Source organism: Papio anubis, chromosome 1 (assembly GCF_008728515.1).
Source record: "Papio anubis isolate 15944 chromosome 1, Panubis1.0, whole genome shotgun sequence".
NCBI lineage: Eukaryota > Metazoa > Chordata > Mammalia > Primates > Cercopithecidae > Papio > Papio anubis.
Genome location: NC_044976.1, coordinates 112,243,700 through 112,269,497, shown reverse-complemented (window position 1 = coordinate 112,269,497; position 25,798 = coordinate 112,243,700). Strand labels below are relative to the sequence as shown.

At 43.9% G+C, this 25,798-nt stretch overlaps 2 protein-coding genes across 9 annotated transcripts; one reads left to right on the top strand and one right to left on the bottom strand.

Moving 5' to 3' along the window:
* Nucleotides 1-3,704: 3,704 nt before the first annotated feature.
* Nucleotides 3,705-12,184, bottom strand: DCLRE1B (DNA cross-link repair 1B). Of its 2 annotated transcripts, XM_003892420.4 has the most exons (4): nucleotides 11,595-12,184; nucleotides 10,250-10,415; nucleotides 9,252-9,434; nucleotides 3,705-6,356 (listed from the first exon to the last, which is right to left on the bottom strand). In XM_003892420.4, exons 1-4 carry the CDS (start codon nucleotides 11,781-11,783, stop codon nucleotides 5,296-5,298), a joined length of 1,599 nt encoding a protein of 532 aa, XP_003892469.1. In that variant the 5' UTR covers nucleotides 11,784-12,184; the 3' UTR covers nucleotides 3,705-5,295. The 2 variants fall into 2 exon arrangements, with proteins under 2 accessions (XP_003892469.1, XP_017801487.1); XM_017945998.3 differs by lacking the exon at nucleotides 10,250-10,415 and having other exon boundaries at nucleotides 3,732-6,356; nucleotides 11,595-12,080.
* AP4B1 (adaptor related protein complex 4 subunit beta 1) lies at nucleotides 12,174-22,297 on the top strand. Of its 7 annotated transcripts, none has more exons than XM_009215799.4 (11): nucleotides 12,228-12,338; nucleotides 12,577-12,765; nucleotides 14,505-14,729; nucleotides 15,494-15,624; nucleotides 15,990-16,137; nucleotides 16,967-17,463; nucleotides 18,557-18,640; nucleotides 19,420-19,523; nucleotides 20,886-21,093; nucleotides 21,313-21,594; nucleotides 21,860-22,296. In XM_009215799.4, exons 2-11 carry the CDS (start codon nucleotides 12,653-12,655, stop codon nucleotides 22,285-22,287), a joined length of 2,220 nt encoding a protein of 739 aa, XP_009214063.2. In that variant the 5' UTR covers nucleotides 12,228-12,338; nucleotides 12,577-12,652; the 3' UTR covers nucleotides 22,288-22,296. The 7 variants fall into 7 exon arrangements, with proteins under 7 accessions (XP_021783368.2, XP_009214075.2, XP_021783443.2 ...); XM_003892417.5 differs by having other exon boundaries at nucleotides 12,229-12,428; XM_009215806.4 differs by having other exon boundaries at nucleotides 12,248-12,380.
* The last annotated feature ends 3,501 nt before the right edge of the window (nucleotides 22,298-25,798 follow it).

Below are 25,798 nucleotides of genomic sequence, written 5' to 3'. Positions count from 1 at the left end.
AATCTACTCAGCACAGCATCTGAAGCTTATCATGATTTCACCCTACTCTTTTTCCATCTGTACAAATGCATCCTTGGATGCTTCGGGTAACTGCCCTTTTGGTTAGACTTGACTCCAGGAACCTCTCCCCCAGGAAGTAACTTCATCAGCCAATCTCTCAGATTTTTCTGGTTCTGAAAGGTAGGATTAGCCAATGGCATTATCCAGAGCAAGCACTGGACATGTCAGTCACTCCTCTGTAAACAGAATTTAAGGTATGTCAGGGAGTTTAAGGCCAAACATTTTTTTTTCTGCGATAGGGTCTTGCTCTGTTGCCCAGGCTGGAGTGCAGTGGTGTGATCTTGGCTCAATGCAACCTCTGCCTCCCTGGTTCAAGCAATTCTGCCTCAGCCTCCCAAGTAGCTGGGACTACAGGCACATGCCACCACTCCCAGCTAATTTTTGTATTTTTAGTAGAGACGGAGTTTCACTATGTTGGCCATGCTGGTCTTGAACTCCTGACCTCAGGTGATTCGCCCACCTTGGCCTCCCAAAGTGCTGGGATTACAGGCGTGAGCCACTGCACCCAGCCAAAGGCAAAAACTTTTTCTTTTCTTCTTTTTCTTTTTTAATGTATTGGATACTCTTGTGAAGTGCTTTGGTTGCTTTATTCTATTTCATTCTCCTCCAAACCCTATGAGGTAGGCATTATTATTCCCACTCTACAAAAAGAAACTTTATGCCGGAAAGCTGAGTAGTTTGCTAGAGATTATATGCACAGCTAGTAAGTCACAGGATCACTATTCCAACCCAAGACATCTAACTTGAAAATCCATCTTTTCCACTATGGCCTACCGTCTTGCACATTGGGAGAATCCTGGGAGATAAGGCTAGAAGGATAGGTTGGGCCTTGTATCATGTGGACCTAAAATGTTCTGAATAGTTTGGGTTTTTGAAGGTGTATGAGCAGAGAAAATGTTCTTAGTAAGAGGTTAATTGAAGGATTTTTATCCCACCATTGAGAGGGAAATTAGAAAGCAGATGGTATGAGCCTGGATGATGGGTGGGAATTTGAAGAAATTCAGCTGATCAAAGCTTTCCTTTCCTCCTGAAGACATGTTTTCTCCAAACTTTGTATCCCTGACTCCCTAAACAGCAGGCATCTGCTCTTGCTCTGGTGCTTTGTCTCCACAAAGCCTAATTAGTAGGGTGAGTGAGCTTAACCCAATTTCCTTAGCTCCTCAAAAACACACATTTCAATGAGCACATTGAGGAAGGAACAGCACAGGGGGCAAATTTTTCATCCCATACTCTCCAAAGTTGTTATAAATTAACCAGAGGAGACAGGACTGGTAAGAGAGCCATAATACAATAGTGTAAATAATGTAAGGCACAGGCAAACCCAAGGCTAGCCAGAAGTTTTGTGTGATTGAAAGATTATTCAATAAGCTATTTATCCAGAAGAAGAACCAAGCCCAGAATCCTGGGAGCTTTTTGTGATCCAGTAGGTCAAGGATATGTTCAAAGAAGACAAAGTTACCCAGGAATGAGACAGTCAAAAATGGAAGGGTAGAGCTAAATGAAAGCATTGTGGTCAAGATAAAGACAAGCTTAACCATTCTGAGAATGCCTCACAGGTAGCTGTAGACTCAGATGATTATAAGGGAGAGCAGCATCATTCTGTTTGGGTATAGGTGGGATCCCCTGGGGAAGAGAAAGGGGAAAGCACCATGAATCTAAGACAAAACAGCTTGTGGTGGTTGGTGGTGGCTGAGGAGCATGAGGGGTGGGAGGCAGCTAACACACTGACAGGTGCTCACTGATGGTAACATTGAAAATATATGCATGTGGGCTGGGCCAGGCGCGGTGGCTCACGCCTGTGATCCCTGCACTTTGGGAGGCCGAGATGGGCAGATCACCTGAGGTCAGGACTTTGAGACCAGCCTGGCCAACGTGGTGAAACCCCATCTCTACTAAAAATACAAAAATTAGCCAGGTGTGGTGGTGCACGCCTGTAACAGCAGCTACTTGGGAGGCTGAGGCAAGATAATTGAACCCAGGAGGCAGAGGTTGCAGTGAGCTAAGATAGTGCCATTGCATCCAGCCTGGGCAACAGAGTGAGACTACTTCTCAAAAAAAAAAAAAAAAAAAAAGAAAGAAAGAAAGAAAGAAAGAAAAAGAAAAGAGAAGAACAAGTGGAGTCACTCATCTGTTTCCTACCACAAAAGGCAATCTGGGTCAAGAGTGAGAGACGGTCCCCCAACGCCAGCCAGGCAGATTTTTTTCTGTAACAGGACTTAAGCCACTGTCAGTCATCTTGTGGAAAAGTACAAGTTCTCCCACAGATCATCCATTAAATAACTAATGGATCTCTAGGGAACCTCCTTTTTCCCAGCACCTTCAAGCCTAATTGCAAGATCTTCATACATCTATAGGATCATCTTTAGAGCCTAAAAATAATTTAAATTGGCTATGTAAAGTATATGCAATGCAGCATTTTTATATGAGGGACTATTGGAAAATCAAACAACTGCTGATCTCTAGTATAAGAAGGCAGACATTTTTCTTTTAGAATAGTATGGAATTTTCCCATTATGAAAATGCAAACATGGCTGGGCACAGGGGCTCATGCCTGTAATCCCAGCACTTTGGGAGGCCAAGGTAGGGGGGATCACTTGAGGCCAGGAGTTCAACACCAAGACCAGCCGGGGCAACACAGTGAAACCTTGTCTCTACAAAAAAAAAAAAAAAAAAAAAAATTAGTCGGGTACGGTGGTGCATGCCTATAGACCCAGGTACTCAAGAGGCTCAGGTGGGAGAATCTCTTGAGCCTGGGAAGTCGAGGCTGCAGTGAGTTGTGACTGTGCCACTGCACTCCAGCCTGAGTGACAGAGCTAAAAGCTGTCTCCCAAAAAAAGCCAAACAAATGCAAACATGCTGCCAACAACTAAATTCCTCAGTCTTTTGCTTCCCCTCCCCTATGTGAATGCATATAGAACCCACTTCAAGGAACAGGTGTGACACAGCATGTGCCAAGAGTAGACAGGCTCCCTTGTTGCTAGAAGATAACGCCAATATGAGGACCCCTGTACCGAGAACTACCTTATCTCTCCCAGCCACCTTCAGCCGCATAGAAGTGAGACAGCTGGAGGATGCTAGAGGAAGTCCGGCTAAATTTGCCCACACAGTTTAGTAAATATTTATTAAGTTAACACATGAGATGATTTTCCATGTGTTAACATGTACCGTTCTCGTGATCTCATTTAAACTTAATGGGTCTTCAAGGTATTTTAATGCTATCCTGTCTGCAGAAAAGATGGTCAGGAAACCTTTCTGGAGGGCAATTCAGCACAATTGGTATCAATAACTTAAAACTATAATCCACCTCCAGTAATTTAATTTAAAGAAATAAAAATACAAAATATATGCATAAGGTTGTTCACTGTAATATATGTCATTAGAAAAACAGTACACAAAATGTTGAATATGGGAATGGCTTAGTTAAGGAATACTCATATGATAGGGTATTATGTTAATATTAAAAATGATGTTTTTGAATAATATCTAATGAGTGAAATGCTTAAGATATCAAGAAATTAAAATGTAGGCTATAAAATTATATACAGTATTATCCCCAACTTTGAAAAACATTTACATATTTAATACATCTACATGCACAGGAAAAAAAAAACTAAAAGAAAGCAAATCAATTAATCTATGACGAATTAAAATTTTTTCTTTATACTTTTTTGACTTTCAAAGTTTCTTTTGTTATATACAGATTAGTTTCTTTCTCGAACCAGAAGCTAAAGAAAACCAACATCTGAAAGACCCATCCTGTGGCAGACATTGACTTAGGGGAATTTTACCAATTATTTGATCTCCATAGTAATCATGAGAGGTAGGCATCCCGAGTCCATTTTACAGATGAGGAACTAGGCTCCACAATTTAAGCAATTGCTCAGGGTTACACAGATTTGAGCCTAGGCAGTGCCCATGTTTCCTGCTGCACCAAATGCCTCACCTGCTGTGGCTCCTAACAGAACACTGGTACTTACAACAAAGGTCACTGACAAAACAGAGCTGTGTACAGCTTTCCCAAGAGCAATTGCTTTCTAAACTCTGTATTTCTCTCTCAAAGCAGAAAACTCTTTTAAATCCCCTGGACAAGAAACGGAACCTTTTTCATTGCTAGGGCTCGAGGTTCCATCCCGAAGCAGTTTTGATCCAGATGCCCAGCTCCACAAGTCTGGCCTCTCAGAGCCTATTCCCTCATAGCCGTGGTATCAGCTATCCTGCTTACTAGTTTGGCATTTTGTCAGGTTATGAGCAGAAGGACAGGGCAGACTGTACACCCCACCCCTTCCAGCCAGCTGGCTCCTTGGTCTCTTCCTTGGATACTAAAACAAACAGGCTGTGTGCTCTGGCTCCCTACTCAATCCAAGGGGTGGGGGGAGCAACAAATATCCCAGCTATGTGAACAATTGGAGGAATATCTGACAACACATTTGATCTTCTGTAACTCTGCTTCAGTCAAATAGGGCCTCCAGGCCTGGGAGTCCCATTACACCCAAAGCCTTGTTCAGCTGGGTTCTAGGTACTGCTAGAGAGTTGCCCAGCCCCCCAGCTGGCTCTGTTCCACATGAATCCCAGTGATACTAACTGCACATCCTCATGAAGGACACAGAGGTAGAATTTTCACTACTGTTTCAAGACCTCTTCATCGCTTCCTGTTCCCTCCCAGAGGCAGAGACAGGAAATTATTTGGATGGAGGGTCACAGCAAGTCAGTGATGTTCAGGATTGAAGCATGCAGCACCATAGTTCATAATTTTAAAAATAGAACTCCCTAGGGATTTTGATCTGAGACGAGGCAGAAGGGGACATGGAGAATGGCACATGACACCGCAAAACAGCAACAGGAATAACCTGGTCCTTTTTGTTTCAGACTCTTTTTGATTCAGACCCACATAAGAGGATTGCATGTTCACAAAAGTTTGAGAAATACTGGGTTAAACAAGGTTAAACAGATTAAGTTACTGTAGGACTTCAAAGAAATTTTAATTTGCTCACGCATACTCCAAAGATTTTAAAACAAAACGTAGTTCTTAAACATAATCAATTATAAAATGAAGGATTCCATAGGCACGAGGACCCCAATGAACAAGTTTTGGGAAGTGCTGCTCCGCAGTGGGCCCATAAGAGTCTTGTAAAGATAGAAAAGCAGGCCCCCAAAACAAACTCTTTCCCACCAGCCATCAGTTACTATCTTCCAAATGGCAGTGTGGGCTCAATGTTGTCCTTCTGTACTCTGTCTTCAGCAGGGTTTATGGTATTTTTCCACTTGCTGGTCAAAGCTCCTGGAAGAATACCCTGCCTGGAATAAGTTCACTGGAGTCAGAAGGTATTTGAGTGCTAGACCCCTGAATTCACTAGCAAGATGAGGGGTGCCCTTGCTGCTGTGGGACGGGGGAGAACCATGGCCCATCCAGGCACTCTGATTCTCTGTGGCTTCTGGACCTCCATCATCATCTCCCAAGGGTACCAAGGGGGACCCTAAACCAATTTCCTCCCTGGTTTTTAGAGAGATAAACTCTTCATCTGTAGACCTTAAGGGCACTGAAAATCCCAATGGGGCAGTTAACATAGTCACCCTCTTTTGGGACTCACAGAAAGGCACTGCCTCGTTCCATTCTTTGCTATAGAGGTCTGGGAACAACTGCTTCTTGGTCCGCAAAGGATGGTGGGAAGGCTGCTTTTCAAGGTATGCAGGCCAGGGAGAAAGTTTCTCTTTCTGGGTCTTCTTCGAGTCTCTGTCAGCTTGAGATTGATCAGCACTTTCCTCAGGAGATTCAAACACAACACCTTGGGTTCTTGGCCTCTTTAGCCTCCTTTCTAACAGCCAGAGAAAGCTTGGTTTTCTAGAGGAAGAACTCATGTATTGCTGTACAGAGTCCGGGATCAGGGGCATGGAGATCCTGGGGCTCAGACTGTCCTGAAAGCCTCCACAGGGCTGCCGACTGACAATGGGTACCACCTGGCAAGGCTTCAGTGCTGCGACAAAGGCACAAAGCTCGGAGTAGGAGGAATGGTCAGAGTAAGGGATGACGTGGATATCAGGATGGGAGCTGTGGATTTTTCGGCTTGTGGGAAGGATAGCAATGGTAGGGTGGGTCTGGTTCCAACGCAGCATGTTGGAATGGCAGATCTCCATATGGCCTACGGCATGGATGCGGCCAGCCTTCTCCTCCACCGTGAACACATCTGCCAGGCCCAGTAGCTGCACCAACTCCAGGCGCCGAGGACTCAATACCACCCAGGTCTGAAACTCCAGGGCGAGCTGCTCCAGCAGTGATTCCTTTCCCAGGTTGTAGAGTCCTAAATAACGTTCAATGTATTGGGGAAAGTAAGAGAAGGAAGAAAATGAAGCTATTGGAAAATCCTAATAAACCAACAAAATGTTTAACAAAAATAGATACAATTCATAGAGAAATCCAGGGAGAATATCAAGGAAGAAGCGACATTTGAGCTAAGATATATGAAGGGGAATGAAAGCATCTAGCAAGCTTCAGGCACTATGAAAACTAATAAAGAAAGCTGTCAGCCCTCAAGAAGTACAATCTACAAGGAGACCTAGAAAAACCACAGTTAAGAGCAATGTAAAGATATGTATACAGGCCGGGCACTGTGGCTCACACCTGTAAGCCTACCATTTTAGGAGGCTGAGGCGGGAGGACTGCGTGAGCCCAGGAATTCAAGACCAACCTGGGCAACCTGGCGAGACCCTGTCTCTACAAAAATAGACAAATAAGCATGTTGCTGCACGCCTATAGTTCCTGCTACACGGGAGGCTGAGGCGGGAGGATCACTTGAGTCCAGGAGGTCCAGGCTGCCGTAAGCTGTGATCGCGCCACTACCCTCCAGCCTAGGCAACAGAGTCAGACCCTGTCTCTTTAAAAAAAAAAAAAAAAAAGTATACAGTATTGTATCCAACAGGTGATGGAATTAGGGAAAGTTAGGCTAAATCTTAAAGGATGGGCAAGTTTAACCTGGCAAGGAAAGGGTAGAAAGGGTATAGTGGAAAACATTTTAAGAGGGGTCAGTTTGTTGTTACTAAAGTAAAGAAGGAATTGGTAAGATATGATACCAGAGAGGCAAGAAAGGGCCATATAATAGAGGGTCTTATATGTACCACTAAGAAGCTCGGACTTCATTGTGTAAATGAAGGGGAGCCCCTGAGTGTGAAGCAGGAAAATGGCTAATTCTAATCATAAGAATAACATGCTCAGAGCAGAACTTTAAAAACAAAAATATGGTAATAATATTATTTGACTGCCAGGATGAGAAGAAGCTGGAGTGGAAATTTCAATTACCCAAATAGTACTTACAGAGAAAGAAATTGAGACATTAATTTGGGTAATGGTTATGGTAATAGATATAGGAGATGTTTAATAGCTGTTCTCAGACCTTTTCTGAAGAAGTTTCAAATCCACAACCAGATTGTGAACGCCTTAATAAGAAGTATGTATTATTTATATCCACTTTATTCCTGATTAGGGTTCAAAATCTCACTCCTTGGGCACACATGGAGCTGATTTTTCTTCTCTCTCTATATATTCCCACTTCCACCTCCCCACAGGTCCTTCCCTACCAGACTGGGAGCCCTCCAAGTCAGAGACTGTATTTTATTCATCTTTATATCCCCACTGCCTATTGGATACTTGGTACTTAGTTGGTAGAGGCTTATTACATGTTTGCAAAATTAATCAAGACTTACTATCGCATCCTCCTAGCCAGCTTTGCTTCTTTGAGAAAATTCTGCATTTAAATATTAAGAATGGTTAGGTCTTTATGAGTAGTTAAGCAATCCTGAGAGTAGAGGATATTTCTCAATCAATTTGGTAGTCACCCTGGAAGGTATATAATTTTTTCAATGCCTTTGTTTAGTCTCATTTTGAAACTCCTTTCAGAATTGAGACATGTCCTTTTCAAATATTTATAATGGTGGCAAATCTTTGCCCTTTTGTAGACTCACAAATTTGGAAACAACCAAAAAAGTAATTTAGAACCAAATCTATTACATGTATTTATTTTATAAAACAAAAATTTATTTTCATAAACTATTCCAAATGGCAACTCAAGAGTCCTCGACAATGTTTTATACTATTTATGATCAGTAGAACAAGCACATAGCTGTTTTTTCAGTATACTTAATTTAAAGCACAATGCTCACTTAAATATCTATGTTCTGATAAATTTCATTCATTCATATTGAATGCATCTGTGTCAGGCATTAGTGGTATACCTATAATAAAACAAAGAGCCTGCCATAGTGGAATTCACATTCTAACAGGGGGAGTCAGACAATAAAAAGTCCAATAAATATATATAGAATATATTGCAAGATGATGAGTGCATATTGTCCCTCTTCTACTTAAAATCCTTCAATAGCTCTTGGTTGGGTTTAGGATCAAGTCCAAAATGGCTTAAGAACACTACAGCTCCTCTTGCCTTTTCAGCCTCCTTGCCCACTGTGTGCCTGTCATACTGGCTGCTGCCTCTCTGTTCCACAAACACACAAAGTCTCTTCCTATTTTCAATGATGCTCTTAAGGAGTTTATGCTTCTGTGTGTGTGTATGTGCGCGCGTGCCTACGTGCATGTTCCAGAGGAAGTGGGTGATAGGCAACAAGCAATAGCATATCTAAAAATGTATAGAATATATGAGTGCTATAAAAAAATGAAAAAAATGAATTGGTATAGGTGATCAGGAGTTGGGAATGGGGATGGTGGGCAGGTTGCAGTTTTACTTATTTTATTCATTCATTCATTCATTGAGACAGGGTCTTGCTGTGTCATCCAGGCTGGAGTACAATGGCACTTACATGGCTCACTGCAACCTTGACCTCCTAGTGGACCCAGGCAATCCTCCTGTCTCAGCCTCCTGTGTAGCTGGGACCACAGGCATGCACCATGCACCACCATGCCCAACTAATTTTTAAATTTTTTGTAGAGACAGGGTCTTTCCATGTTGCCCAAGCTGGTCTCAAACACCTGGCTCAAGTGACCCTCCCGTGTTGGCCTCCCAAAGTGCTGGGATTATAGGTGTAAGCCACCACACCTGGCCAGGTTGCAATTTTAAATAAGGTGGTCAGTGTAGGAGAAAGTGAGAACTGCACAAAGATATGAAAGCACAAAGATATTTAAGTGAGAACCCTTAAATAACCTAGTTCACTATGTACAGGTGACAGGAAACTGAAAGGAAACAACTCACCAATCTTTATGTTATGTTGTGGGTGTTTTCGAATGAGCTGGACAATCTGGTGGGCAGCTTCTTGTCGGGAAGGAAGAACCAGGGCTGGGTTGCAATTGGTGTTGTCTAGGTATAAAGTATGGATCTGTTTCCCCAGTGTCAGGGCTGGCTCCTTTAGCATGGATGGTGTGTATCGAAAATCACCTAGAAGAATATGTATATGGGGACAGAAGGTCAGAGACAAAAAAACAGAAGACAAGCATCTCCTACCTCCAACAATAGATGGGTGTTTGCTTACTAGTCTGTGAAAAAACTATTATGTAGCCTGGCACTGAACTATGCAGTATAGCTGCATGGTTTCTTTGTTGAAATGTCTCCATCCTGCTCCTGTTTTTCAATTACTCTTCACAAGGTTTGGACCCTTAAAGAGTGGGAAATTGGCTGGGTGCAGTGACTCATACCTATAATCCCAGCACTTTGGGAGGCCGAGCCAGGTGGATCACCTGAGGTCAGGAGTTCGAGACCAGCCTGGCCAACATGGTGAAACCTAGTATCTACTAAAAATACGAAAATTAGCTGGGTGTGGTGGTGGGCACCTGTAATCCCAGCTACCTGGGAGGCTGAGGCAAGAGAATCACTTGAACCCAGAAGGCGGAGGTTGCAGTGAACCACCATACCACTGCACTCCAGCCTGGGTGACAAGAGTGAAACTCCATTTCAAAAAAAAAAAAAAAAGAGTGGGAAATCAGTTGAGATGGGGTCACTATGCTCATATGTGATGAAGTTAGAAGGCCTTCAGCGCCTCCAGACTTCTATTGAGTTAAGGCTGCTCAAGAAAAGTCTGCAGGTGTGGTGGCTTGTGCTGATAATTCTAGCTACTAGGGAGGCTAAAGCGGGAGGATCACTTGAGGTCAGGAGTTTCAGACCAGCCTGGGCAATATTGCGAGGCCCCAGTCTATACATTTAAAAAAAAAAAAAAGTAAGTCTGAGAAGTCACTGGGATTCCTTGAGAGGCCCACCTGTGTAGAGGATGGTTCCAAAATATCCTTCAAAGAGAAACATGACAGAACCAGGACAGTGATTGGCATCGAGGAGGGTTACAGTCATGGTCTCTCGTCCAATTTCATCTAAGGGTAATACATGGCTCTCACCAATCTCCAGGGGTTGGATCCATTGCTTAGATACCTGAGAAAACAGTTAGTCATCCCAGTGACCACCGACTCCCCTCCCTGTTACTTCCCCGGGTCAGGGACTATGCTTTACATGAATCAGGAAAGCTGACCAAATCCTGAGTCACCGGGAACAGAAGCTGTAATGGGGATTCCCAAGCAATCTGCCCTTCCTCCTTCCACTCCCCATCCCACCCTTTGTACAATTTAATTAAGAGTTCAGCTGGCCGGGCGCGGTGGCTCACGCCTGTAATCCCAGCATTTTGAGAGGCCGAGGCGGGAGGATCATGAGGTCAGGAGATCGGGACTGTCCTGGCTAACACGGTGAAACCCCATCTCTACTTAAAAATAATAATAAAAAAAAAAAGGTGGCGGGCACCTGTAGTACCAGGTACTCGGGAGGCTGAGGCAGGAGAATGGCGTGAACCCGGGAGGCGGAGCTTGCCGTGAACGGAGTGCCCTCCAGCCTGGGCAACAGAGGGACACTCCGTCTGGGTGGGGTGGGGAGAGAATTCAGCAAACAGTCTAGTCAGCAATTTTCAAACTTACTCCTGACCTTAATATCTTGGAGACTTAAGGGTGGGGTGGGGAGAGAGCTGGAGAATCACCCAGCACGTTAGGTGGATTCTTAAGATAAGGCAAATTTAGGCGGGGCGTGGTGGCTCACGCTTGTAATCCCGGATCACTTAAGGTCAGGAGTTTGAGAACAGCCTGGCCAACATGGTGAAACCCCGTCTCTACGAAAAATACAAAAAATTAGCTGGGCGTGGTGGCGTGCGCCTGTAATCTCAGCTACTCAGGAGGCTGAGACAGGAGAATCTCTTGAACCCGGGAGGCGGAGGTTGTAGTGAGCCGAGATCGTGCCACCGCACTCCAGCCTGGCAGCAACAAGAGCGAGACTCCGTATCAGAAAAAAAAAAAAAAGGCAAGTTTGGGAAACATCAGCCTAGCTTATGTATAAAGGTAGCAATAGTTTCCTTGGCTGGACTAAAATATCTCCTCAACTTATAGCTAAATATCTCAAGTTGGTCACTTGGAAACCACGTTCCTATTCTGAGTTAAAGATGCATTTTTGGGTTCAAACAACTTCCGCATCAGTCTTGGTGGCCCCCATTCTATGACTCAAAGAATGACAGGTCGAAGTCCCAACCCAGATGCCTGGACCACCTCTTGGAGACTGACTCCAGCCCCATACCTGTAGGTGACGATGCAAGAGGTGGGCTGTAATCGGGGAGCAGTAGAGGGGCCGGGCCCAGGTGCTAGACAGGCCCACGGTGTGGTCCGAGTGCATGTGAGACAAGAAGAAGAGCCGTGCGGTGCCAGCCCGACGCAGGCTCCAGAAGTCCACTGCAATGGGCGTATGGGGGATCAGGACCCCATTCATGGTGGCAGGGTTGTAGTCACCAGTGGGATCTTCTCCGTGGGGGCAGGGCTCTTGCGTGAGGCTTCCACAACGGCGCCCCGATAAAAGTCATGCTGGGGCAAGAACAGGGCCAGATACCCTAAGGGAAAGAGCCCAGCAGAGGAATAAGTCACTAGAGTGGGCAGAAAAAGGAAGTGACCGTGCCGGCGGGAGCCCAAATAGCGGAGGACGCTCGACACTCCCAACCGCGCGGGAGCTGAGGCCAAGCCGGGCACTCAAAGCGCGCGCTGCTGGGAGGAGACAGGCCGAAGTAGCCGATTTCCGATTGCCCGCCGCAGCTCCACCAGAGGGAGCCGCGCGACTGCGCCTGGAGGGTGAGAGGTTGGGGGAAGGGCATCCTAAGGTCGGAGTCGGCACCAAGCTCAGCCCTCGCTCTCTGGGAGACCGGCAGCGCGCTTCTGTTTGGTCTCTTGACAAGGGGGCGGGACTTCCGCAGAAAGGAAGATTGGGCCTATCTGCGATGAGAACGGCTTGAAGGCGCAAGAAAAGCTGGAACTGGAGAGGGAGGGGTCTGCGGTCAGTCGGACGCGGCGCTGGAAATCCGGCGGAGGGCCTAGTGTTAGCGGGAGCGATCTGTGGGCGGGGCGAACGGCCTGCCGGGCGAGGGTAGGGCCTGAAGAGCCCAGGGTGGGGCTCGCGGGGTCGCGGAGGGCGTGGAAGTGTGTCAGGGCCAGCGTGCCGGCCCTACGGAAGCCGAGCCTGAGGCGAGATTTCGTCTTTAGTATTTTCACTGACTCATATATCCTTTATTCAGGCTCCCACATCAAGACAAGAAGGAGCCCACGAGTTACCGTGGGAGCTGTGGGAGCTGCCCTGTGACTGTTAGGAAGATGCCGTACCTTGGCTCCGAGGACGTGGTGAAGGAGCTGAAGAAGGCTTTGTGTAATCCTCACATTCAAGCTGATAGGCTGCGCTACCGGAATGTCATCCAGCGAGTGATTAGGTATCACCTAACTCCCGTCGCGTGCTGTTTGCTCCCTTTGCAATCCCCATCAGGGCTCACTAGCCCCAGTCTCTCTGAAAGGGTAAATTAGCTTTCACACGTGGCAATTATATGGTTCGGTCTTCGTCCTGCTGCTTTGGAGTACCATCTCAGTCTCTCCTCTGCAGCATCTTTTACTTACCTGGGTAGTTTCCTCCGTATCACAGGCTTGAACAATTACTGCTAACTCCTGGATCTATAATATAGCTAGTACAGACTTCTTTTTTTAGCTTCAGACCCACGTATCCCACTGCCTGCTTGGCATTTCCACGTGCATGGTTTATCAAAAGTATGTCCGAAATAGCACGGACATTCTTCCGTCTTCCTCAAACCTGTTCTTCGGCTTACATTTGTGTTGATGAATGCCACCAGCAGCGACTATGCGTGGGAACCAACCTTGAGGACACCCGATCCCCACTTCTCATGTCAGATGGTTTGAATTCATAATTCTAAATATCCACCCTCTCTTGTTTATTGGCGTTGTTGCTCTGGTCCAGGCCTTCATCACCAAAGCAATTGCAGCAGCTTACTAGTAGGCCACCTTGCCTCATTTGAGACACAATTTTTCCATTATACAAATCTGAACATATAACTCTTGCCTACAGCTATGGTTCACAAACTTTACGGTGCACAAAAATCCCTGGGGGTGCTTTTTGTCATCCAGTCCAGGGATTGATTCTGATTTCAGTAAGGTAGGAGGGAACCCAGGAATCTGTATTTTTAATAAACATCTCAGCTGATTCCAGTAGGTGACCAGTTTGAGAAACAATGAAGTCCAAACTTACCACAGCACCCAAGGAACAAGTTGTTAATTCAACTACCTACAGACTCAAAAAAATGTATGCCGCTCCTGCTCATGTCTACATACCTCATACCTTCTGTTACATCTATTACATCTGCCTAGTGAGCTCCTGCTCATTCCGGTAAAGTGTTACTTCCTCTGTGAAGAAACATTTTCTGACTTCCTGCCGGTGTTAGACCTCTGAATCCCCTCTGCGCCTTGTACAATACATCTATTTAAATACTTATCTATCATACCATAATTAACGGTATTTTTATCTGGCTCATTAATAGATTTGAAGTTCCTAGAGGTCTGAGACCACGCCTTCTTCGAGATTATGTCCCAAGAGCATGTCCCTGGATGTAAAAGTTGAATTTCACCAAAGTACTAGGGATTCAATAAGTGTCTGTTGAGGCTGGGCACGGTGGCTCACACCTGTAATCCCAGCACTTTGGGAGGCCAAGACGGGTGGATCACCTGCAGTCAGGAGTTCGAGACCAGCCTGGCCAACATGGCAAAACCCCGTCTCTACTAAAAATACAAAAATTTAGCCAAGCATGGTGGCACGCGCCTGTGGTCCCAGCTACTCAGGAGGCTGAGGCAGGAGAATCACTTGAACCTGGGAGGCGGAAGTTGTAATGACCCGAGATTGTGCCACTGCACTCTAGCCTGGGTAACAGAGCAAGACTCCATCTCAAAAATAATAATAAGTGTTTGTTGAATGAATAGAAGAAGAATGTTTATTGCAGGCCTATGGTATGAAGTACTGTGTGATATAATAGACAAGGTAATCCTGGCTGCTACCCTCTAAGAGATCACAAGCTAGTTGGGTAACCAGGAGATATGTAAGTAAAACTCCCTCCATTGTTAGTTGGGGATTTTGCATTTTACTTCTTTCTGTCATGTGCGTTGGTTTCAGGTACATGACTCAGGGCTTGGACATGTCTGGTGTTTTTATGGAAATGGTGAAGGCCAGTGCCACTGTAGATATTGTCCAGAAGAAGTTGGTTTATCTGTACATGTGCACATATGCTCCCCTGAAACCAGATCTGGCTCTCCTGGCCATCAATACGCTGTGCAAAGACTGCTCAGACCCCAATCCAATGGTGCGAGGGCTGGCGTTACGGAGCATGTGTAGCCTCAGGTGAGTACCGTCTTCTCTGTCTGGTCCTAAATGGCTGATGACTTCAAGAGATCACGCGGTAGGTTTTTAAAGAGGATAATTTATTTGAGCTCCTTAATACTGGGGAAAACATTATCGTACCCTGAACTTAGATTTTCAGCCACTGCTTTGGCTTAATAACCTGTATCATATAATTTTATTACAGGGAGTTTTTGATTCTCACTCTAAGTAAAATAGTCCTCAATTTTGGTTAAATATCTCTAAACAATTATGTGTATATATTTTTTTGCTGCCTGTGCATCATTATTCCAAATGAAAAGTCAAATTAGGCTGGGCACAGTGGCTCATGCCTGTAGTCCCAGCACTTTGGGAGGCTGAGACAGGAAGACTGCTTGAGCTCAGGAATTCGAGACCAGCTGGGCAAGATGGTGAGACCCTATATCTACAAAAAATTAAATGGGCATGGTGACATGCACCTGTAGTCTCAGCTACTAGCTAGCAAGGCTGAGGCAGGAGGATGGCTTGGGCCCAGGAATTAGAGGCAGCGGTGTCCTATGATTGGGCCACTGTACTGCAGCCTGGGTGACAAAGTGAGACCCCATCTTGAAAAAAACGAGAAAAACAAAAACATCAAATTATGGCTTTTTAAGCTTGATAGAGGCTTTCTGCAGTTCTTCATGATCTGATGGGTGTAGCATCTACTAAACTCTGTTAGGTGAACAGGGGCTGATATATGTCAAAATTAGTATTTCCGAATCTGGCTGACTCCAGGATGTGTTGCTTAGGATGCCTGGTGTGCAGGAGTATATACAACAGCCTATTCTCAATGGTCTGCGGGATAAGGCTTCGTATGTCAGGAGAGTGGCAGTCCTTGGATGTGCCAAGATGCATAATCTTCATGGAGACTCTGAAGTAGGTAAGTTCAGTGTAATCCATCATGGTCAATGTGCCTCTATTATGTATAACTTTATAAAAGATTATGTAGCTTTGGTAGAAAATAATAATGTGGCCCCAGTTCTGTACATATCTCTTTAAGTAGGATGCAGGGCTTGGTATCTTCTGGAGATGAGAAGTCCTTTCTCTCGGGCCCCAGTGAGATCCTTTGTATTAGCTGCTTAAAACAGTCTGGCAGTTTTTTTTTTGCCTTGCACTTTAGTATGGCCTTTGTCATTTTTGTAGCAGAGAAGTTCAACTTTGTCTACTTGGAGCTATTACTCTGGCTACATCCCTGTTACTCTGAAGCTTTTCTTCTTTATCTAAGAACTTTGTTCTTTTTTATAGATGGTGCCCTGGTAAATGAATTATACAGTTTGCTGCGTGACCAGGATCCAATTGTAGTTGTGAACTGCTTGAGGTCTCTAGAGGAAATTCTGAAACTGGAAGGAGGCGTTGTCATCAATAAGCCCATTGCTCACCATCTCTTAAATCGGTTTGGATGCCTCAGTGCTCTTTTTATTATGAGATCTGCGTCCTTGTGGGATCTTGTTGATGTATTGAACAACTTATGTGAAGTAGAAAAGAAAGTTAACCATTATTATTATTATTTGAGACGGAGTGTTGCTCTTGTTGTCCAAGCCGGAGTGCAACGGCACTATCTTGGCTTAGCGCAACCTCCGCCTCCTGGCTTTAAGCAATTCTCCTGCTTCAGCCTCCTGAGTAGCTGGGATTATAGGCATGCGCCACCATGCCCGGCTAATTTTGTATTTTTAGCGGAGACAGGGTTTCTCCCTGTTGGTCAGGCTAGTCCCAAACTTCCGACCTCAGGTGATCTGCCCACCTTGGCCTCCGAAAGTGCTGGGATTACAGGCGTGAGCCACCGTGCCCAGCCAGTTAACCACTATTAACTCCCTCACATTTCACTAAGAGAATTTCTTTTATTTGCCTTAGTTTCCCTTATTGATATAGGGAAATAGAAATATACTGTGGGAATAGGTTCTACCCTTCTCTAGTCATTATGTCCCCCAAACTAAGCCATTTATAGTGTCTTAAAATGTAGGGAACCTGAACCCAGTGTATGCTGATCATGTCTTTGGTCTTAGATGAGTGTGCATTTGTATTAACAACTCATCTTGGAATTTTAAGCCTTTTTTGTGTAAACTTTAAATAGTACATGAAAAGAATGATTTAATTATGACACAGCCTATTTTTAAGAATTCTCCCTTTGTTATGATGAACAACCAACTGGTCATATGGCAGTGGCATGGAAATGGCCCTAATTTTGTTGCTAAAATAGCTCTTTTGTTTTCTTTTTTGGATAGAATGTCAAAACTGGACCAATGGGGCCAGGCTGAGGTATTGAACTTTCTGCTACGCTACCAACCCCGCAGTGAGGAAGAACTATTTGACATTCTCAATCTGTTGGATAGTTTTCTCAAGAGCAGTAGCCCAGGTGTGGTGATGGGAGCTACCAAACTTTTTCTGATCTTGGCAAAAAAGTTTCCCCATGTACAAACAGATGTCCTTGTGCGGGTCAAGGGACCTTTGCTAGCTGCCTGTTCTTCGGAGAGCCGTGAGCTCTGTTTTGTTGCTCTTTGTCATGTACGCCAGATCTTGCATAGTTTGCCAGGTCACTTTAGCAGCCACTACAAAAAGTTTTTTTGCTCCTACTCGGAGCCCCACTACATCAAACTACAGAAAGTGGAGGTGCTGTGTGAGCTGGTGAACGATGAGAATGTGCAGCAGGTGCTAGAGGAGCTTCGAGGGTACTGCACGGATGTGTCTGCGGACTTTGCACAGGCTGCCATCTTTGCCATAGGTAGGTGTCTGCTGCTTTTCCTTCTTGAGAGACCAGCCAGCGAGAAAGCTGTGGTTAGAGGAACCATAAAGAGCAAAGGGCATGAATCTTGCTTCAGAAGTGAAGTACTATGCACTAAATAATTGGGTCAGTGACTACAAACAAGGGGGAAGAGACTTGTTTTTTTTTCTTTTTTTTTTGGTCAAGATTGGTGTTGCCCTATCTTCCAGGATGGAGAATACAGGTAACTCAAACTACAATACTTAAAATTTTTGTTGTTTTGTATCCAAAATGCTTTCCTATACATCATCTTACTACAGTCTCATGAGACAGTCACGAAAAGTAGACAAATGTCATTAACTTCATTTTAAAGATGAAGAAACTCAGGCACAAAAACAGTTATCAAGTTGCCAAAAGGACATACAGTTTTAGAAATGGGACTGAAATGCAACTTTCCTGACTCAAAGTCCTTTGTTAATCCACCAGTCGTTTATTGAGCTTCTACTATGGGCTATGTATTATGCTGAATGTAGACAAACACAGAATAATTCCTAAATCTTACAGACTTTTTCATAGTACCCTGTCTGGAATTTAAAAGGCTGGAGGTGACTCAAAAACTGAAAACAGCTGTTGAGCTAAGTTTTGAAGGATTTCAAGTATAGGAGGAGGAGGAACCCTCATATTTGGAATAAAACATGGTTATTTTAGGGGCAGAGAAGAGGGAGCAAAGAGGAGACTAGAAATCCTTAGGAGACTGCTGTCAAGTGTCCCCCGCAAAAATACTCCTTTGCAAGTGTGCTGCAACAAAAAGGGTGTCTCATATCTGGCTGCCATGTAAATACCTTTGTTACTATAAGTTTTCAGCCTTGTTTAATGGGGAATTGTTTTGCTATGAGCTTTTAATTTTCTAGTAGTCAGTGAGAAAAAATGATTTTTACCAAAGTTCCCTTTATAGCAAACTTATATTCTTAGTTCATCAAAGAATGATTTGTTTTTTCTCTTTTTTGTTTTTAGATAGCTCTGTTTCTTTTGTCTTTGATTGGTGGGAGATGATTTTAGATTGAGGTATTAATATTTCACTTAGCAGTTTTCTCTTCTTTCCCTTCTTTTGTAGGTGGCATTGCCAGGACTTACACAGATCAATGTGTTCAGATTCTAACAGAGTTGCTGGGTCTTCGACAAGAGCACATTACCACAGGTAATGCCTGCCTTTTTAGGATTTTTGATTTTTTTGTCAAGTGCCTGGCTTATAGTAGTTGCTCAAAACATGTTTGTTGTTGAATGAATAATATAGAGATTTGAACTTTTCTTTGCATCATCATCTGTTGCTGTTAGAGAAGCATAGGGTCTATAGATCTAATAGGATATTGAGTCTTTAGGCTGCCTTGAGTCTATAAGGCTGTACTATAGACAATGAAGGCTACTAGGATGACCTTGCTTGATATTTCACCAATTTTACTTCTCCTTTTGTTTTATGGCAGTATGCCATAGGCAGTGGCTTCCAGGGTTGGGACTAGGGTAAGTCAAGCAAGATGCCTAGGATGCAAAATTTAAGAAGGCACTCAGTCTTAGGTTCCTGCAAGAGCCAATCCTGCATGTCTTCTTCAGTTTTGAACCCTAGGCACCTCACTTGCTTTATCATTTTCCCAAGCCTGGTGGTTCCATTTATACTGTCTTTAGTGTTTCATTCAACAGCAATACTACCCCACACACATTTGCATACGGCTTTACATTTTACAAAGTGCTTTTTCATACATTAGTTCATTTATCCTCACATCAATCTGGTAAGAGCAATATGCAGTCAAGAAATTATTGCTCATTTCATTACATTTCTTAGATAACCATTGACCATACCTCCAAAACCCATTTTATAGAAATCCAGCCAGAACCTTGAGTCTGAATACATGACTGTTCTTAAGATTCCTCCCTACCTGGAGGCTCTAATCCTGTGCTTTTGTACCCTGGCCTGTATTGTAGTGGTGGTGCAGACTTTCCGAGACCTGGTTTGGTTGTGTCCTCAGTGTACTGAAGCTGTGTGTCAGGCCCTGCCCGGCTGTGAGGAGAACATTCAAGATAGTGAGGTAGACTATAATTCTCCTTTACTTCTAGGTAGAGGGAGAATGCTTGAAACCTTGCCCTTTAAAATGGAATCTAATTATTCTCTCTACCCTGTGTTTGAAGTGGACACTCTTCGAATTGATTGCCACCTTAGATTCTCTTTTGGATATAGATGGCATATAAATTATAAAAACAAGATTTATCTGATGGTTTTTATTACAAAACTTTGATACCATTGTTCTCTTGAACAATTTTGTTTTGTTTTGTTTTGCTTGAGATAGTCGCCCAGGCTGGAGTGCAGTGGTGCGATCTCGGCCCACTGCAACCTCTACCTCCCAAACTCAAGTGATTCTCCTGCCTCAGCCTCCCAAGTAGCTGGGATTACAGGTGTGCACCACCACGTCCATCTAATTTTTATATTTTTAATAGAGTTTTGCCATGTTGTCTAGGCTGGTCTAGAATTCTAGCCTCAAGTGATCCACCCACCTCAGCCTCCCAAAGAGCTGGGATTACAGGCCTAAGCCACTGCGCCCGGCCTCTCTTGAACAGTTTTGAGTCAGAGATTTAGACCGTGGAGTTTTTAGCTAGAATGAGAATTAGAGTCATTTGTGAAATTTTTACAAAGATTTGGACGTAATCACAGGTCTACTGACTTAAATATTCAGGGGTAGTGGACCTAGACAGATAACTTTTTTTTTTTTTTGAGACAGAGTCTAGCTCTGTTGCCCAGGCTGGAGTGCAGTAACGCCATCTCGACTCACTACAACTTCTGCCTCCTGGTTTCAAGCAATTCTCCTGCCTCAGCCTCCTGAGTAGCTGGAACTACACGCGTGCACCACCACGCCTGGCTAATTTTTGTATTTTTAATAGAGACAGGGTTTCACCATGTTGGCCAGGCTGGTCTCGAACTCCTGACCTCAGGTGATCCACCCTCCTCGGCCTCCCAAAGTGCTGGGATTACAGGCACAAGCCACCGTGCCCAGCTGACAGATACATTTTTAAGAAGCTTCACAGATGAATTTGATGTGCACTCTAGGTTAGTAACCACTTCTGTGAAAATTTTAGAGAAATTCTTCGAGCAACTTCCACTGAAACACTAAACCCCAATTGGGCCAGAGGCCCCAAACCTGAGGAAACCTTATTTATTGCTTAATCCAACATAGGCTATGAAAGTTTTGAGTTTCCTCTTGTGTATTAGAATTTCATTCCTATTTGTTATAGAGAGTGTAGTATAGTAGGGGGAATTGGTAAATTAAATGAAGTAACTAAAGATTATACCTTTTCTGCTGGCACTAAGCAAAAAGCAAAACCAGTGGCTGTCTACGATCTCCTTTGTTTTAGACGGTCAAGTGTTGAGTGCTTGCTCTTATTCCTTTATTCTCTAGGGGAAGCAAGCACTTATTTGGCTACTTGGTGTCCACGGGGAAAGAATTCCTAATGCTCCTTATGTGTTAGAGGACTTTGTTGAGAATGTGAAGTCGGAAACATTTCCAGCTGTTAAGATGGAGCTGCTCACTGCTTTGCTGCGCCTTTTCCTCTCTCGACCTGCTGAGTGCCAGGACATGCTGGGACGATTGTTGTATTACTGCATAGGTGGGTTTTGCAGGAGGAAATAGTGCTTGCCATGACCCATAGTAAAGATTCTTAATAGCTTTCATTGTTTGGTGAGTCATGTCTGGGACCCAAGAAGAAAATGTTAATGCTTCCTAGGGTTTCCTCTCTCCTTCATTTTTTTCTCCTATTATGGTTGGCACAAAAGTAGGAGGAAAGTGGTTTTGTTTTTAATGAAGTCAATCTGTTGTCTTACCTCAGAGGAAGAAAAAGATATGGCTGTACGGGACCGAGGTCTCTTCTATTATCGCCTCCTCTTAGTTGGCATTGATGAAGTTAAGCGGATTCTGTGTAGCCCTAAATCTGACCCTACTCTTGGACTTTTGGAGGATCCGGCAGAAAGACCTGTGAATAGCTGGGCCTCGGATTTCAACACACTGGTGCCAGTGTATGGCAAAGCCCACTGGGCAACTATCTCTAAATGCCAGGGGGCAGAGCGTTGTGGCCCAGAGCTTCCTAAAACTTCATCCTTTGCCGCGTCAGGTAAAAACAGTCCTTACATTAAATCTTGTCATGATAAATCTTTACCTTTTCAATGATTGGCAGAAAGTAGAGTATCCTAGCACTAAAGCTCAGACTGTTGTCTGAATTGGAAGCATTTGTGAACAAGAAAGAGGTTCATCATTGGTTATTTCAGCCATTTATCCAAAGATGAAAGTCACATTGTGTACATTTGGGAATTTGGGTAAAAAACTTAGCTCCTACAGATTAAGAGTATCTTTCACACAAGTTTTCTGTCTCTTTTTAGGACCCTTGATTCCTGAGGATAACAAGGAGAGAGAACAAGAACTCCCTGATTCTGGAGCCCTCATGCTAGTCCCCAATCGCCAGCTTACTGCTGATTATTTTGAGAAAACTTGGCTTAGCCTCAAAGTTGCTCATCAGCAAGTGTTGCCTTGGCGGGGAGAATTCCATCCTGACACCCTCCAGATGGCTCTTCAAGTAGTGAACATCCAGACCATTGCAATGAGTAGGGCTGGGACTCGGCCATGGAAAGCATACCTCAGTGCCCAGGATGATACTGGTTGTCTGTTCTTAACAGAACTGCTATTGGAGCCTGAAAACTCAGAAATGCAGATCTCTGTGAAACAAAATGAAGCAAGAACCGAGACACTGAATAGTTTTATTTCTGTATTAGAAACTGTGATTGGAACAATTGAAGAAATAAAATCATAACAGATTCTTGTTGCTTGTCCAGAGTAAGATGAATAACTATTACAGTTTCTTAGTCTTTCTTTTTAGAGCTGGCAGTAAGTCCAGATAATATCAGATACAAAGGAGAGTGGAAAATCTAGAAATCAGGATTCTTAAGTTTTTGGCCAAAGAACATTGATTCATTCCTTTCATTCCTATTGGCAATTGACCCCATTTTTCAATGATGATGTTGTAAAGGTTAATGTTGGTAAGGGAATGGGGTAAGGATGGGATTTGGATTATTTCCTAATCAATTTTAGGAATTGTGTTAGTAATTAAAGATGGCTGATGTGTGGAAACTGACAGGGGTCATCATTTATGGGGGTCATCTTTTCTTCCCTGGATTATTATAGCAAATTGCTAACTGTTCTCATATTTCCAATCATGCTTTTTAGGCCAGATTCCAAAGTCCTTAATGTCATCTAAAGTACCTCTTTGGTGTCAAGTCGTGCCACTCCCAAAATGCCTTTTCTTCTGGCAGAAGCAAACCATTTGCATTGCAGTTCCCTGTATACACCAGCTTCTTTCACCTCTGTGCTTTAAACCTGCTTTTATTGTCTAGAACATTTTTTCACCCTCATATCTTCTTGAATTAACACCTTGTCTATCTTTCAGTGTTCAGCTCACTCATAAGCTCCTTCAGGAAGTTTTCTTTAACCCTCACTGCCTTCATTAGGGATCTCCTTCAAGCTGTGAAAGTAGCCAGAGCATACCTCTAGCAGTAGTACTGTGATTGTTTTCTTGTTGCTTGTCCTCAATTTTTATTCTGTTCTTACCTGACCACATTTTGTACATTGAAGCAACTTATGGCAAGAACAAATCTAATAAAATGATGGTAAAATATAAATAAGACTAGCGAATCCAGAATGGGAAAATTAAAATACCAGTTAAGACCAGCTGGGTTAGGGATGGGGAAATACACAAATGTTCAGGCTGTTTGGGTCTATTAGGTGATATAGTTGAGCCTTGATTTGTCTCTATAGGCGATTTAGCAGTCATAAGGGAAACAGTTATAATTGTCATCAGAGAGGAAGAAACATTGATTTCTAAAAGAAATTCACATGTAGTTTCACATAGGTGGTACTAAGATATGTGCAAGATCCTATGAGAAGTTAGTAATGGGTTTCACATGACTTTCTTACAGTATTCTTCAACGAAAGCAGAGACGTTAATATAGAGCTTAGATTGGGTGCAGTCGTTCACGCCTGTAACCGAGCACTTCAGGAGGCCAAGGAGGGAGGATTGCTTGATGCCAGGAGTTCAAGACCAGCTGGGCAGCATAGTGAGACCCTGTGTGTTAAAAAATTCAGTTGGCCAGGCATGGTGGCACATGCCTGAAATCCCAGCTGCTCAAGAGGCTAAGGCAGGAGGATTACTTGAGCCCAGGAGTTCGAGGTTACAGAGAGTGGTGATCACACCACTGCACTCCAGCTCCAGCCTGGGTGACAGAAGGAGACCCTATCAAAAAAAAAAAAAAACATACAAAAAAGTAGGCTAGACATGGTGGCTCATGCCTTTAATCTCAGCAGTTTGGGAGACCAAGGTGGGTGGATCACTTGAGGCTAGGAGCTTGAGACCAGCTGGGCAATGTAGTGAGATCCCCATCTCTACAAAAGTAAAAAATTAACCAGGTGTGGCAGTGTGTGCCTGTAGTCCCAGCTACTTGGAAGGCTGAGGTGGGAGCACTGCTTGAGCCTAGGAGATTGAGGCTGCAATAAGCTATGATCACACCACCGAACTCCAGCCTGGGCTACAGAGCAAGACCCTGTCTCAATAACAACAACAACAACAACAACAACATTGTGCTTAATGAAGGCATTTCTTCAAGGACTTAACATGATCCAAGAATATAGCCTTCATCATCCAGCTTAATTCAAGGATTTCTACTATCTAGATACATAGATGAATACATACCCTTCAGAAAATTTTTCACCTATCACTTCTCTCAATTAGGCTCTTTTTTTTTTTTTTAATCTGAGACGGAGTGTTGCTGTGTCACCCAGGCTGTAGTGCAGTGGTGTGATCTCAGCTCACTGCAACTTCCACATTGCAGGTTCAAGCCATCCTCCTGCCTCAACCTCCCAAGTGGCTGGGACTACAGGCATGCAACACCATGCCTGGCTAATTTTTGTATTTTTAGTACAGACGGGGTTTCGTCATGATGGCCCAGGCTGGTAACTCCTGACCTCAGGTGTTACCCAGCCTCAACTAGGCTCTTAATAGGAGTAGATAACAAACAGTATTGAATTTTCTGGTAAGAGCCTGGGTTTTGTGAGTTGTTTATTGAACGGTCTTCCCCATTGAACAACTTTTTTTTTAAACGGAGTTTTGCTCTTGTTGCCTAGGCTGGAATGAATGGCACGGTTTTGGCTCACTGCAACCTCCGTCTCCCGGGTTCAAGCAGTTCTCCTACCTCAGCCTCCCGAGTAGCTGTGATTACAGGTGCCCACACCACACCCAGCAAATTTTTTGTGTTTTTAATAGAGACAGGGTTTCACCATGTTGGTCAGGCTGGTCTCAATTTCCTGACCTCAGGTGATCCACCTGCCTCGGCCTCCCAAAGTGCTGGGATTACAGGCATGAGCCACGGCGCCTGGCCTGAACAACTTTTAAGAATGATTCTCGCCGGGTGTGGTGGCTCATGCCTCTAATCCCAGCACTTTGGGAGGCCAAGGTGTGTGGATCACCTGAGGTCAGGAGTTCGAGACCAGCCTGGCCAACATGGTGAAACCCCGTCTCTACTAAAAATACAAAAATTAGCTAGGTGTGGTGGCGGCCACCTGTAATCCCAGCTACTCAGGAGGCTGAGGCAGGAGAATCACTTGAAACCCAGGAGGTGGAGGTTGCAGTGAGCCAAGATCATGTCATTGCACTCCAGCCTGGGCAGCAAGAGTGAAACTCTGTCTCAAAAAATAAAAAAATAAAATAAAATAAAGAGTGATTCTCTCTTTCCTTTTATTTCCATAGTGCTTGCCACATAGTATTACTCAGTAAATCTTTATTGAATGAATGGCTGTATATAATTAGATTCTGATGTGTTTTGGGATTGATGTTTGAAATGAGTTTTATGATACTGTATCAACTATATGGAAAATAATGGAATTTCTTCTAGACCAGGATTTCTTAAAAGTGGCAATACTGACATTTGAGGCCAGATAATTATTTGTTGTGAGGGGCTTTCCTCTGCACTGTAGAATGATTATTAGCAGTATCTCTGGCCTCTACCCACTGGATACCAGTAGAATCCTCAGTTGTGACAACTAAAAATGTCTTTAGACATTGTCAAAGTTACCCTGGGACAGGTGGCAAAATGGCCATTACTTGAGAACCACTGATTTAGAGCATGGATCCTCAGGGGTAGGAAAGGGAGGGATTAGAACAACTTCAGAATTGCATTTTCTGTATTTTTATGGTTCAGTTAAATGGTGAATGTTTACATACTAGGAGAAATAAAATTGAAGTGCTGCCAATTCAAAGCGTAGCAAGGGGCTGG